This window comes from Centropristis striata, chromosome 9, assembly GCF_030273125.1.
Source record: "Centropristis striata isolate RG_2023a ecotype Rhode Island chromosome 9, C.striata_1.0, whole genome shotgun sequence".
Taxonomy (NCBI): domain Eukaryota; kingdom Metazoa; phylum Chordata; class Actinopteri; order Perciformes; family Serranidae; genus Centropristis; species Centropristis striata.
The window spans coordinates 23592685-23607677 of record NC_081525.1 but is presented as its reverse complement, the minus strand read 5'-3'; the positions used below and the strand labels follow the sequence as shown (position 1 = coordinate 23607677).

The window sequence follows — 14993 nt, the reverse complement described above, 5'->3', positions numbered from 1 at the left end:
CGGCACCTCCACTTCCTGCTCCTGCTCCAGCTCCAGCACAGCCGAGGATGATTCCGGAACCCCGGCTGGGGCCCCCGGAGCGCTACAATGGGGATCCCAAGCTCTGCCGTCCTTTCCTGACTTCCTGTTCGCTACTCTTCAGTCTGCAGCCATACACGTTTGCCACGGAGGAGGCTAGGGTGGCCTACGTCATCAGCAACCTGACGGGGAGAGCTCTCCTCTGAGGCACAGCAGAGTGGGAGAGACAGACTTCCGCCTGTGCTTCATTCCAGGCCTTCTCGGAGGAACTACGAAAGGTCTTCAGTCTGGGAGCTACGGGTCCAGATGGCACGTCCGATCTTCTCTCCATACGGCAGGGTAATCAGTCCGTGGCAGATTACTCCATCGACTTCCGGACCAAGGCCCGTCAGAGCGACTGGAACACTGCTGCACTCCGGGATGCCTTTCTGCATGGGCTAGCAGAATACATCAAAGATGAACTGATTTCCTATCCTCTACCCCCCGCACTGGATGAACTCATTGAACTCAGCACCCGACTAGACCTCCGTATCCGGGCCCGGAGAAGAGAGAGGAGACAGAATCCTGTACCATCCACTGCATATCATCGCCTGACTTCTCCACCTGCTCCTGCCCTGCTCTCACCTGCAGACCCAGAACCGATGCAACTGGGTCGCACCAGACTCGCGCCAGAGGAGCGACAGCGCCGCCGGGTGGGGAACCCTTGTATGTACTGTGGACAAGCTGGACATTTTATCTCACTCTGTCCATTAAAAGACAGAGCTCACCAGTGAAGGAGGAAGTCCTGGTGAGTTCGGTGGCAGTGAAATCTTCCTCTCTGATTAAACGTCCCCTGTTTCAAGTCAAGCTTCTCCTCCCCGATGACACACACACCCTGGCCACTTTCATTGACTCTGGTTCCGATGGCAATATTATGGACGAGTGCCTGGCTAGGCAACTCGGGTTAGAGAGGATCCCCCTCAACCCACCGATTCCTGCCAGGGCCTTGGATGGCCATCTTCTGGGAACTGTTACCCACCAGACTTCCCCTGTTCACATGCTGATTTCTGGTAACCATCATGAAACCATCCAGTTTCATCTCCTGCCCTCATCCGACCTCCCTCTGATCCTGGGTTTCCCATGGCTCCGCAAACACAATCCACACGTCGACTGGACCACAGCCACCATCCTCGGCTGGAGCAGCTTCTGCCACCAGGTCTGTCTTCGGGATGCATCGGCACCTCGCCAGACTATGCGCCCCAGCACCTGCCCGGACCTGACCAGAGTCCCTGCTGAATACCACGACCTCCGGGAGGTGTTCAGTAAGGCCAAAGCAACCTCGCTACTCCCTCATCGCCCTTATGACTGTTGTATTGATCTGAAGCCGGGCACATCACCTCCTAAGGGGCGTTTATACTCTCTGTCAGGTCCAGAACGAGAGGCCATGGAGGACTATATTAATGACTCTCTGGCTGCCGGAATTATCCGCCCATCGTCTTCTCCTGCAGGGGCAGGATTCTTTTTCGTGGACAAGAAGGACAAATCCCTGCGCCCTTGCATCGATTACCGGGGACTCAACGACATCACTACTAAGAACCGGTACCCACTCCCACTCATCTCCTCTGCCTATGAGCTGCTTCAAGGGGCCAAGATCTTCACCAAGCTTGACCTTCGCAATGCCTACCACCTCGTCCGCATCAGGGAGGGGGACGAGTGGAAGACGGCGTTCAACACCCCCACTGGACATTATGAATATCTGGTGATGCCATTTGGCCTCACCAATGCACCAGCCGTCTTCCAAGCCTTGGTGAACGATGTCCTGCGGGACATGGTCAACAAATATGTGTTTGTCTACCTAGATGACATTCTCATCTTCTCCACTTGCCTCGAGGATCACATCCACCACGTAAGGACTGTGCTGCAGCGCCTCCTGGAGAATTCGCTGTTTGTCAAGACTGAGAAATGCGAATTCCACACTCAGTCTGTGGCCTTCCTTGGTTACATCGTGGCCCAGGGTCGTTTGGAGATGGATCCTGCTAAGGTGGAGGCAGTGAAGTCCTGGCCAGTTCCTGAGACCCGTAAGCAACTGCAGCGTTTCCTGGGTTTCGCCAACTTTTATCGACGCTTCATCCGGAACTACAGCTCCATTGCTGCTCCCCTCACCATGATGACCTCCCCCAAGAGCCCTTTTCGCTGGTCTCCTGCTGCAGACATTACTTTCCAGACTTTAAAGAACCGGTTCAGCTCCGCACCCATCCTCCAGGTCCCGGACAATGAGCGGCAGTTTGTGGTGGAAGTAGATGCTTCTGACGTGGGAGTGGGTGCTGTTCTGTCCCAGCGAGCGGCAGGTGACCAGAAACTCCATCCCTGTGCCTATTTTTCTCGGCGCCTCTCACCTGCCGAGAGGAATTATGACATTGGCAATCGGGAGCTTCTGGCTGTCAAGCTGGCCCTGGAGGAGTGGCGACACTGGCTTGAAGGGACAAAGCAGCCCTTCTTGGTTTGGACAGACCACAAGAACCTGGAGTACATCTGAACTGCTAAGCGTCTCAACTCCCGACAGGCACGATGGGCCCTCTTCTTCACAAGGTTCGATTTCTCCCTCTCCTACAGACCCGGCTCCCGCAACATCAAACCAGACGCATTGTTGCGCCAGTTTCAGAGGGAGGGAGACAAGTCCATGGCGACAGACACCATCCTGCCGTCTCCCTGTGTAGTGGCATCTCTGACTTGGGAGATTGAGGAGCGGGTGGGAACCTCTACAGAAGGAGAGGCTGGGCCCAGTGCTTGCCCCCCAGATCGCCTGTATGTGCCTGCAGCCCTAAGGTCTGACGTACTCCAGTGGGCTCATACTTCAAAATTTTCCTGTCATCCGGGGATCCAGAGAACTCGTGACGTCCTCCAGCAACGTTTCTGGTGGTCCACGTTAGAGGAGGACACCCGGGAATATGTCAATGCCTGCCCTGTCTGCAACCAGAACAAGTCTTCACGTCAGGCCCCGTCTGGTCTTCTACAGCCACTTCCGGTGCCGCATCGCCCCTGGTCCCACATCTCCATAGACTTTGTCACTGGTCTGCCGCCATCTGAGGGGAGGACGGTTATACTGACTATCGTCGACCGCTTCTCTAAAATGGTCCACTTTGTTCCCTTACCCAAGCTTCCATCAGCTAAAGAGACTGCCGAACTCCTCCTCAACCATGTCTTTCGCCTCCATGGGATCCCTGTGGATGTGGTCTCAGACAGGGGGCCCCAGTTCTCTTCCGTGTTTTGGCGGGAGTTCTGCAGATTGCTGGGAGCCACACCCAGTCTGTCGTCAGGGTTCCATCCTCAATCCAGCGGCCAGACTGAGAGGATGAACCAAGAGATGGAGACAGCCCTGCGGTGTTCCGTGTCCCAGAACCCATCCTCCTGGTCCCAGCAGCTGATGTGGGTTGAATATGCCCACAACACCCTGACAAGCTCGGCCACAGGCCTTTCTCCGTTCCAGTGTGCCTACGGGTATCAGCCACCTCTCTTCCCGGCCCTGGAAAAGGAAGCCTCCTGCCCTTCCGTTCAAGCCTTCATCCATCGCTGTCGTCTGACATGGGCCCGAGCTAGAACCTCCCTCCTGAAAGCTGCTGACCGTTATTCCTCTGCTGCCAACCGTCGTCGCTCACAAGCCCCAGACTATCAGGTGGGCCAGAAGGTCTGGCTCTCCACCCGTGACCTTCCACTGCGGGTGGAGTCCAACAAGCTGGCTCCCAAATTCATTGGACCTTTCCCCATCGAAAGGATCATCAATCCTGTGGCAGTCAGGCTCAAGCTTCCCCGGTCCATGAGGGTTCACCCAACCTTCCACGTGTCCAAGGTCAAGCCAGTCCGTGAGAGCCCTCTGGTGCCTGCGACTCCTCCACCGCTTCCGCCTCGCCTCATCGATGGGGGACTTACCTATGCTGTGCGCCGCATCATCCGCTCCCGTGTACGTGGTAGAGGCCTACAGTACCTCGTGGACTCGGAGGGCTATGGCCCAGAGGACAGATCCTGGGTTCCTGCTCGACACGTTTTGGACTGACAGCTCCTCCGTGACTTTCATCAGCAGCATCCTGACCAGCCCTCTCGCAGCATGGTAGGGGGCTCTTCTCGTCGTGGGGCGCCTGCTGTCGGCCCTGTTGACCCTCCGGCTGCAGAGCCTGAGGATGACACCCTGTCGCAGGAGGGGGATCTGCAGATGACCTTGTCTTCCTCTCAGGAATTCTAGCCCGCCTCCCAGTTTCCCCCTCCTCCTGCCCTGGCACGTTGGACATGTTTTGGGGACGTCGGGTGCCGTCCCTTGAGGGGGGGGTTCTGTCATAGTCTGCTCCAGCCTTTTCCCATGGACTCAGTAATTTTCCACTGCTCTACTCTCACCACACCCATTGACTGATTACCACACCCACTCTCAGTCACTGATCACACACACCTGCTTCCACTCACTGATCACACACACCTGCTCACACTCACTAATCACACACCTGCCCTCACTCACCAATCAGCCCCTCCTGCCTGCTCAGTATATATTCTCCAGCCTCACACTCACTCAGTGCCAGATTGTTCTTTGCCATGCAAGACTTTCCAGCGTTCATCTGCCTGTCTTCCCGGTTCCGACCCTGCCTGACTTCGACCTGCCTGTTCTGCCTGCCGCCTGGTAAATTACCTCTACCCTTTGTTCCTGACTACGAGCTCTGCCTGCCCCCCTTCGGATTGTTTGCCTGGACTGCCTGCCTTCTGGTTTATGAACTTTTGCCCGTCCTGACCAAGCCACCTGCCAAGCCATTGAACTGTGTGTTTGCCGGATTGCAGTTAATAAAACCATTAACTGACCTTCGTTTCTGGGCCTTGTTTGTACTGCATTTGGGTTCACACAATACCCGTTACAATATAACTATAAGTACTTTTATTTCATAAACCTCCGTCGCTGCGTATTTCTGTAATATGTCTATTTCGCTCCTGTTGTTATTTGTAACAATGCACTTTGCTAAGCTGACTTTAGAGGGGGGGGGGGGGGGGGAATCCTTTTTTTGGATCTTTTTGGCCGGTGTCGTAAACAGTGTCGTAAACTCTCGAGGCGAGCCCTCTGAGCCCTCGGGTATATACTAGGGCTTGGTATTTAAATCATGCTTTTTTCGAGCTGCCACATTTATCAACAGCCAATCATTTTTACACTGTGATTGGCGAGATATGAACGTTTGATGAATCACACGTGAAGCCCTCCGTGAGAAGAAATTTACGATCAGATCTGCGCACGTTTCTACCCTCGGTTGATAAACGAGGGCCCATGTCCTTGTAACTCCGGTATTTACATGCAGTAATTTTACATTTTAAAGTATCTTTAATATTGCTGAACCAGGAAGTTTTTCTTCCCAAACATTAGAGAAGTAATTTTGTAGCATAATCGTATAAGAAAACTATGGCCATGTAACTAAACTAAACGCTTTCAGCGTTAAATAGGCTGATAAAAAACCTGCCAGCAGGTGGAGCAGGCCACTCCTCGCCCATTTGTATCAGCTGACAGCATTTGAACCAGGTGACACCTTTCAAACAGAGTAACAAGTATTTTTGCAGTAAATATATGCTGCCTATTGCTGATAATTGCTGGCCTAACCGGTAATATGTAACCTGTAATATCCTCACTGCTCGACGTTGAGATGGTGCTTTCTCAGATTGTGCTTTGTTTTTAATGGGTTGTGTGGGATGGAGGGTCAGAGGTGGAGGGTTGGGGGTGGGCGGAATGTGTTTGCTTGTTTCTATGTTTTATTATTAGTATTATTATTATTTTCTCCTTTTTAATGTGAAGCACATTGTGTTACATTTCTCTTGTATGAAAAGTGCTATATAATGATATACAATGATATACAATGATTGATTGATTGATTAACCTTGCAGATGACTCCAATATTCAGTTTAAAGAAAAATCTCTTGCACATACACACTATTAAACAAATAACAACACAAGAGAGAAGTTACACTACAAACGTTGCACATTATTTATCTTGAAGACCATTTACTGGAGAGGCCATCTGAAAACATGTTTTTATGTTCCCAATAAGTCTGGAGGAAAAGCATCTCTGGAGACAGGAGTCAGTTGCCTAAGGATTAAATTACAGTAAATAGTGTGTTTTCTTTTTCAATTTTTTTTAGCTTATTTATGTACTCAGTCAGAACAGTATGTGCACTATTTTCAGGCATCCAGTTCCCAGAAACACAGTTACTCACAGCAGGATCAAGTAAGAGGTCTTTCATCAAGGGAGCATTGAAGTACTGAGGAGTCTTTATGTGTAATTTGACTTAGGGCTTGATTTATTCAGTTTCCTCATTCACAATTTCACAGCCTCTCTAAGGCAACCGTCTTGATGCATAAAAACAATGTTCTCTCGGGTTAATTACCACCTGTTATTGTGTGAAAGCAAGGTGCACCCTGTCCAAATGAGCTTTGAATCTATTCAAAACAGCAAGTCAGTCTTCAGCTTGGCTTTAAATCTGACCTCTTCTTTTACATCCAGACAGTTAAATCTTATTGTGGAGTGAGTGATATGACAAAGTTCATGAGTTTTATATTGTTCATTTGTCTGTCCATTCTGAAGAAATTTGGACATGTAAATAATCAGTCAGATACACTTAGTGATCTCTTTTAAATCTCTTCTTAAAACATACTTTTACTTTTTAATTGCACAGAACTATGTCTTTCTCTAACATTTTTATCTGTTGTTTCATGTCTGTTTGTTTTACTTGTCTTTGTAAAGCACTTTGTAACATGTGTTTTGAAAAGTGCTCTATAAATAAAAAATATTATTATTATTATTATTATTATTATTATTATTATATACCACTACAGATTAAACTACATTTGTACTCACAACATCAATCAATAAATAAATCCAATTATAAATAAATTACATAAAATGCAGCACTAGTGGTTTATAAGCCCGCAGTATTCACTTTAGGAGGTATCCAAAGATGAAAGCAAATTGTTTTTTCAGTGGGCAGGCAGAAAAATATGATTTGTCCGTGTCAGATGGGTCAACTTTTCAATTATGTATCATACACACCACAAAATGGGAAGGTTTGCAGTGAGTCATTCTTTTAAAATAGTGACTTTGCACAGAATTCAACTGACAAAACCTTCTGGATGGCACGATCAACAAACTAACAGTCCAACGGAATGGCAGGACGTCAATAATGTTACTTCCGTATGGGAATATACTGATTTGTGCAGCTTTAATAGACTTTCCAAATGTTATCAGACCAGAAAAAAAAAAACCCAGTAATTTCACTGGGGTTGTGATGTTCAAAAAACTTCAGATTTACATACTTTAGATTTACAGACATCTCTTTCCCAAGTGAAGTCCTTGGGGAAAAGTCTTTTTGGGTATCATATTTGTGGTCTAATGTTTTGAATGCTCTTATTCTCTATGGGATGATAAATAACTTAGTCATACTGTGAGAAACATATGGTTTAATTCAGCTATAATCAATGGCAAAACTTTTTTTAAGTGATCAACCAGTGTAAGAGCTTCCTGTCTTGAAGTCAAACTATTGATCACATTTTTTTCTCATCTTTAACGTAATATAATATTCCAAATAGAAGTGTACAGTAATTTCTGCTCATTTTTTGTACATATTTTCCTTTAACGCAGCAGCATAACAAGCTCAAACTTTTTGTAGAACTGATTAGTAGAGTCACGAGAACTATATTTGAACACATCATGTGAGAATACAGTAGTTATATTTGCCTGTCATCTATTTGAGCAGAAATATGGGCACTTTTTTTCCCAGATAGTAATAATCAGCCTCAGATGCACATATACCACTACAGTTTAGAATAAACGCTAAGTGATTGGAAATTTCAGTCAAACCTATATTAAACAGGACAGGAGTAATTATTATTTAATTAAACACAATCGGGCACATAGAGTCAATATTAAACATGTGGTAGTACATATATGTAAAATATAGAAAAACAGCTCAAATAACTAGATTTACTGGTAAAATTTCATATTTCTTCCATTGCATTTCATAATTATTGATATTTTATTTTCTTTCTTTTTATGTTTAATCTAGTGGTGAAAAGCAGCAGCACCCTTACCCCTTTGCTCTAACATCCATTAATATGTCTACATTCATGAAAGGGCATCCATGTCCCTGTTGGTATCAAGATGAAACTCTTTGTGTTTGTGTGTGTGTGTGTGTGTGTGTGTGTGTGTGTGTGTGTGTGTGTGGGTGTGTAACAGCTTGACATCTCGATGAGACTTGTGCCTAATGGTGTAGGATATCACGAAAAATGCTAATTGTCTCCATCTATCAGAGCCCAAGTGTCTCAGAGAGTGCGTCAGCAGAGCAGGGTCGAGGAGGGAAAAACTGAAGAGTGCAACAGAAAACTTATTTCACAATGGATCACTGATTGTTCAATTACCCTAAATTTCCCTCTGGATAGTCAAACACTGACACCACAGTCCTGTTTTTTTTGTGGATCTGAGCCCCAAAGGAAAACTTATCAACCCCATAACCGGTCACATTTGAGACAAGATGAAGTGGTGAACAGCAGCATTGTAATGCAGCTTATTGTTGCAGTCGGTTTTCATTAGCGTCAAATGTCAGATTGACAAAACTGATATTTTTTTCCCCAACTGGGAGACATTTTATCCTAATTAAGAATTGAGAGCAGCTTGCTGCATATTGTCTCTTGACCAATCAGGGTGACACAACAGTCTTTCTTAAGGTTGCAGATTTGTGAAAATTCACCCCTCCGTCTACTTCCATAAGCAGCCAAAGGGGTGAATAAAACATTTGTGTCTGGTTGTAAAGCAAATTTGCATCTTTGCATCGCATGGAGTTCAACCCTGGTTCGCAGCCTCAACCAATTAAAATGACATAAGTGGCTGACCACACTTGGACTATAAACCAGCCCACATTTTGCCTCGGTAGGCTTTGGTTATTCACCTGCATTCGCAGATGTGTGACTATATACAACTTAAGTCTGAAGTGTGGTCCTATTTCAGTTCTTATAAAATTGCTGTGAGAAACTTGTGCTCATCAACAGTGCAGACGTGAAAAAGATGACAAGATGTTAACTGAACTTTCCAGGAGTGTAAGGGGGTTTATCAGCTATAAAATGTGGATTTACAGTCCATTTCAGGATGTAGATATAAGGAAAACCTCACCCTAGATTTCATATAATCTTAAAGCTACAAAAGTAAAGTAAGTGTCAGTTCAAATCAAACTTGTCCACAGAATACTGTAGGCTACCAGAAACAAAAAGTTGCTCCCTGAAGTACACCACTATGACCAACAGTTAACATCAAACCCCTGTGCAATAACCCTATAACACCAAAAATTCAGTTTACCAGGAAATGATATACTTCATAGTTCAAAAATTATCATCAATATCAACATAAATACAAGCATAGCTGTATATACTGTGACATCCACCTACCTCATGTGTATAATGCAACCTGTTAAATTAATTATTCAATCCTTATTTCTGCACCATTGCACTACTGTATCATTGCTTACAAGTTGCAGTGTTGTTGCTTTTATACAGACTGCATAAAGATGTTTTTATATGTACAGTAATGGAAAAAAATATTAGACCACCTTGTTTTCTTCAATTTCTGGTTCATTAATGAACAATTGAAATTGTTCATTAATCATTTAATGCCTGGTACAACTAAAGGTACATATAGCTCATACAAGTTTAATTTAAGAGCTGATATCTAGCCATTTTCCATGGTTTTCTTGATAATGATTTTGGTTATTATCAAGAAAACCATGGAAAATGGCTAGATAGTAGACTAATACTTTTTTTCCACGAATGTATATCTGCACATTGTAATCAAATGTTTACAGTAACTGTTAGTCAAATGTTAATGTTTACCTTTGTTCAGTTTTGTTGTCCTTGTTTTTAGCTTTATGTCTACTTCTGTGAGTGTACTGACAAAAGTGCAACAAAAAGTCAGGACTTTAATTCAACCGGAAACGAGTTTGGCTCCGGATGAAATTGTACTCGTACTTGTGAAGCAACACCAATAAATCTTCCTTGTCTTATGCAAACAAAAAGTGTATAGTACATAAGTGTACACATGTAGTTCATGTGTTGCACGCTGCTGCCCTCTTGTGTTTAAAAAAAGCGATACACCAAAAGACACATAAATGCTGCTTTTAGTTTTCTGTTTACTATTTATTTTTGTGCACTGCACTTGATCATTATGTACATCCTGTAACAGTAAACAGACCTGAAAAGAAACACATGAACAGAATTTTTTACACAGTTTTTAGTAATACTTGAACAGCAGACAGGCAAACACATAACATACAGTAGTCTGTATCCAAATCTGATCACTTCCATACGTACCACAACTTCAAACAACACACATCCATTGACTACAATATAGAGGTTAGCTTTTTAACATAGCTGTAAGATTGCAGATAGAGAATTCAGTCAGCGAGGGAGATTTATGAGGGTTATTTCACATGTAGGTCCTCAGTGTAAATAGAGCACAGAAGCACATACTACACACCTCCTGTGTCCGGAAAGTCACCAAAGAAAGCAGTAGCCTCAAGATCAGTGTTCAGCATGTTCAGCCTGAGAACAAGAGTCTTGTTCAGGGACCCATTTCAGCCAAGATGCCCTGCTATGTGATCCATTCTGGGTCCCAAACCCAGTTGAAGAAACAACACTTTATATAGCAGTCTTTTTCCACTGGTCAGTATTCAGTCAACAAACTGGGAATCCTGGGTAATAATGAAGTCCAAGAAAGGAAAAAAAAACATTATGATAGTTAACATTGCTTAAAGACAAACAAAAAATGATCTAATCCTTCATCTACATCTCCAAAACAGAGAGAGAGAAAGAGAAAGAGAGAGATGAATAGTTCATGAATATGAGAAGGCAAAACACATTTTTGAAATGATAACAGATTTTTTAAAAAGCTATACATGGTTTTATAGTAGAACTCTAAGTGGGAAGATAATATAGGATCATATTTGTGGAAAATTAAATTGAGAATGTCTTTCATTGGCCCATGGACTTCATTTCAGGACTATGAAATACTTTTTACACAAGGAGACAATGTCAGTTTCTGCCATACAGAGCAACAATCACACCAGCATGAATGAAATTACATGGGGAGAATTTAAATCTGTTCTTTTAAAAACCTGCGACATGTACAGCCATGAGTGTTGTACCTCACTTGATAAGGAAATTGTGTCACAAATCCAGACAAGAAGCTGCATGATAATTAGAAACAAAAGTGTCAGTGCTTTGAGGAAAATATCTCAAATGTAAACAAACGAAGTCAAAGTAATAATGCAGCACATCAGTGCTTTGATAAGTCTTGTAATAACGGCAGATACATTTAGAATCTGAGTGTAATGAGGATTTTTAGATATGAGGAAGTGAGATACAGTAAAGCAAATTAATTAATTCATCAGACAGTTTACGTATCATCTTACAGCATGAGAACATTTTCCATCTCTGCAAAATCAACCAACAACTCTTGTATTGTAGGGATTTTGTCTGATCAATAGAGATGTTACATGAGCAGCACAGAAGTGCAGCTTTTTGTAGTGTGGAAAAAGTTATTGCAGACTATAAAAGCTTATCAAAAACATAGTCAATAGTACAGCCCCCCACCCCCCCTCACTGAATGTGCACATTTGTCTTGTTTGTGAAATTCTGTACTTTGCATTTGTAAAGAAGCCTTGAAAGGCAAGTCATTTTTTTAAAATCCATTTTCAATGCTGATCTAAATAAAAACAATTTTATCCAGGTTTATACCAGGATAATCTTCTTTAAAAATAATCTGTGACAGGTTTGAAAAGTTTTGCCAGGTGAAAAAACATTGAAGAGTAGTTCATGAACATGAACATTTTCCAAGGAATTCTTCATCCATGAAAGCAACAAAATGTTTTCAGTGTTTGTTGTTGTAATACTCATTCCGGCCACAAGAGGGTGGAGTACACCACCACCACATGTTTTAAATGGGTCGAAAAAGCATTCATGTTTTTTTCTAGGTGAGTTTTAATTTCATCATGCACTCTAAACACAATGTTTGCACTAGTTTTTACAAATGTGAAAAAGATCCTGGCAAAACTTTTTTTTCTCCTGGCAAATCCTGTTTTCACACCATGTTTTTTCCATTTACTTTCCTGTGATTATGACTGTGGAGAAAACAATTTAGATCAGACTTTCTTCTTCTCTTTTCTCTCAGGGCTACTGCACATATGACTGCAGCTCTCCAGATGTTTTTACTGTTTCTTAGTACTGACTTGTAATTCATATTCTAATTCAATTTTCCACATTGTGGACAATAATGTTTAAAACAAACTAGTAAGGTTATACACACACACACACACACACACACACACACACACAAAATATCATATAGCCTTACAAATTATTCCATGGTTTTGCTCGGTTGTCAGCCAGTCGATGAGTTAAACTATAATGGCCTAAAATATGCTGGACATGTCCTTTACATACATTAGCTGACGACATGTTCAGTTCAATTAAATCACAATAATGCAGCAGGTCTGTTACAAACAAAAACAAAACAAAAATTAAAATGAACTAATAAATAAATAACAATGGCTTCCTTCAAAGCTGCACCGAGTAAAGTTTGTGCATTCACAGAGCTCTCCTGCAAAAATACACGTTACTGTATGAGTATCCATGAGGCCTCAAGGTGCTTCATGTTTGGAACTGTACATGTGCTAATCCTAAAATACAGTTTACAATCCTCAATTCCCAAACACGCACAGCTTGATTATATCAGACACACCGATAATAAACCATTCTCCTACAGTACATACACCTTTTTGTTAATCTGTCACATTAATATTAAGTCAGGAACTGAATTTGTAGCAGCCGCCTGACCTGTTTTTATTGTAGAGTCCCATCATTTTTCATTTTCAATTATCCCAAATACATAAGGCTAATGGATATGGAAGCCAACCTGTAATCAGAGTGACTGTCAAAAGCTGTAATAGCAGTTTGCTTTCATTCCTTTTGCACTTTCACAACACTTTTTAAATCAGATCCGTACCTCCAAACAGCCTGTTTTGGATGGAAAGCAACTTTGTAGGTAAAAACAAATATATATAACTAGATAACACTGTTCCTTTTCCGTACTTTTAAGAACATTAAATTGTATTAAAAATTACAGATTTGATATGACAGAACTGATGATGGATCCAGTGTTGACACAGATTACATAGTAAATGACTTGATTGCTGTTAAATGCTTATTTGTGCCTTACAGACTATCCAACGCTCTGCCAGCCTTATTTAGAGCAGTCTGTTAAAATGCTTGTTCAGTTTACTCCCTGATCTGTTCTTCTCTTATCTCGTGTGTTGACCGCTATCTTTTGATCTGTCTCCTGTGAAACGTTTGTTTTGTTTTTCTAGACGTCCCGGTGACTGCTTTGATTGGTGGGTTGGTTTCAGGGCTAAGGACGCTCAACAAGGAAGGACAAAGCTGCACCACACACATACAGTACTGTAGGTAGGTACGTCTGAGCTACTTGAAGTAATTTGTTCAGTTACACTGTTAGTCACTGGAGTTCTGTGGTGTTTTGCCATCTTTGCAGATCAACTGAATATTCTGTGTTTGTGTGCGGTGAGAAGAGAAGTACGGGTCGAAGCACAGGTATAAAGGCAGATGTTGTAGGGTGCGGCTGTAGTATGTTGACCAGAGGTGGTGACACATTTTTAGGATTAGATGACAGAATCGGGAAGGACATCCTATCCTCGCTCACATTCTGGCAATATTCGTTCAGTAGAGGGGTTTTTGTCCTTGGCTTTCAAATTCTGACCAGGCGTCATTTAGTTCCATGAAAATCATCTTGGCATATTGTTCATAGGGCTGTCCTGTCGCCTGTGAGGGAAGACAGAAAAACAGTTAAATCCACAAGTAAATCACCTAGAAACATATTCGTCTTCTGGCCATATCTAAGAGTGATGCAAAGCAGGTGTTTTGCATCTGAAAACATCTGGATATAAAATACCTGCTTTGACACAACTAGAAAATTATTTTTTTTAAAAAGAGCTTCAATATCAAGCCATATGTGACTCCATAGCTGCAGGCCAGTAATTGTAACAGTACACAAACATGCACAATATCAGTATCAAAACGTAAAAATCCGATATACTCATTATACTCAATTTAATTAGATTATTATTCTACTCTGGTTTCGTGTTTCCTTGTTTTGTTTTCCTTTTTTAGCTATTTGTTTTGGGTTAGAAACTCACTTGTGATCAATCTTGGGACATATTATTGTACTGTATAATACCAATGCTGTCTTCTCTATTGTTGTTGTTTATTTTTTTACATGAACTAAATAAAAAGTTGAATTACACTTTTTTTTTTTTAAATGCACATAACAAAGATATTCTTTCACCAAACACATGTTTTTTATAAAAAAAGATTTAGATAAGTTATTTACTTGTATAAATAAATATACTGTTTATTAACAGTATTTAGACAACATCACATCACTCCAGCTCCCTGTTCAATTTTGAATGGATTTTAAGATTTTACTGATCACTTTTAAAGCTCGTCTGGGTCTGGCCCCAAGGTATATAGCAGAAATGTTGACCCCAGTCCACTGCCTCAGATCTTCAGCAGCATTTCTAAGTTGGGGCTTAAATCTAAAGATGATCCCATGACTTTGGAACGACCTGCCTGAGTAGTTAAGGCTTACAGAATTACCGGCCTCTTTCAAATTACTTCTAAAAACCCATTTTATAGGCTCATTTTATTTTAAGTTTTATTGTCTTTATTTTTTTTTATTATTTATGATTTATTTTGTCTTGCATTTATTCATTTTATAGCGTGTTCATATCTCTTGTCTTCCTTTTATTGCTTTTATTTTGAAGCTACTGGTGACTGATTTACTTTTTGTTGTGCTAAATAAATGTGCTCATTTGTCTGTGGGCTTATTCAACCAAATCACATCTGACAAAAGCAGCCTCTAAGTCTGCCC

At 42.5% G+C, this 14993-nt stretch overlaps 1 protein-coding gene across 3 annotated transcripts in view; it reads right to left on the bottom strand.

Moving 5' to 3' along the window:
* Positions 1–10431: 10431 nt before the first annotated feature.
* Positions 10432–14993, bottom strand: part of dnajc6 (DnaJ (Hsp40) homolog, subfamily C, member 6) — a 44511-nt gene continuing 39949 nt past the window's right edge. For all 3 annotated transcript variants that reach the window (XM_059340913.1, XM_059340915.1, XM_059340914.1), the window contains exon 18: positions 10432–13885. In XM_059340913.1, coding sequence (XP_059196896.1) covers positions 13784–13885 — 102 coding nt within the window. In that variant the 3' untranslated portion in view covers positions 10432–13783. The remainder of the gene's footprint in view (positions 13886–14993) is intronic.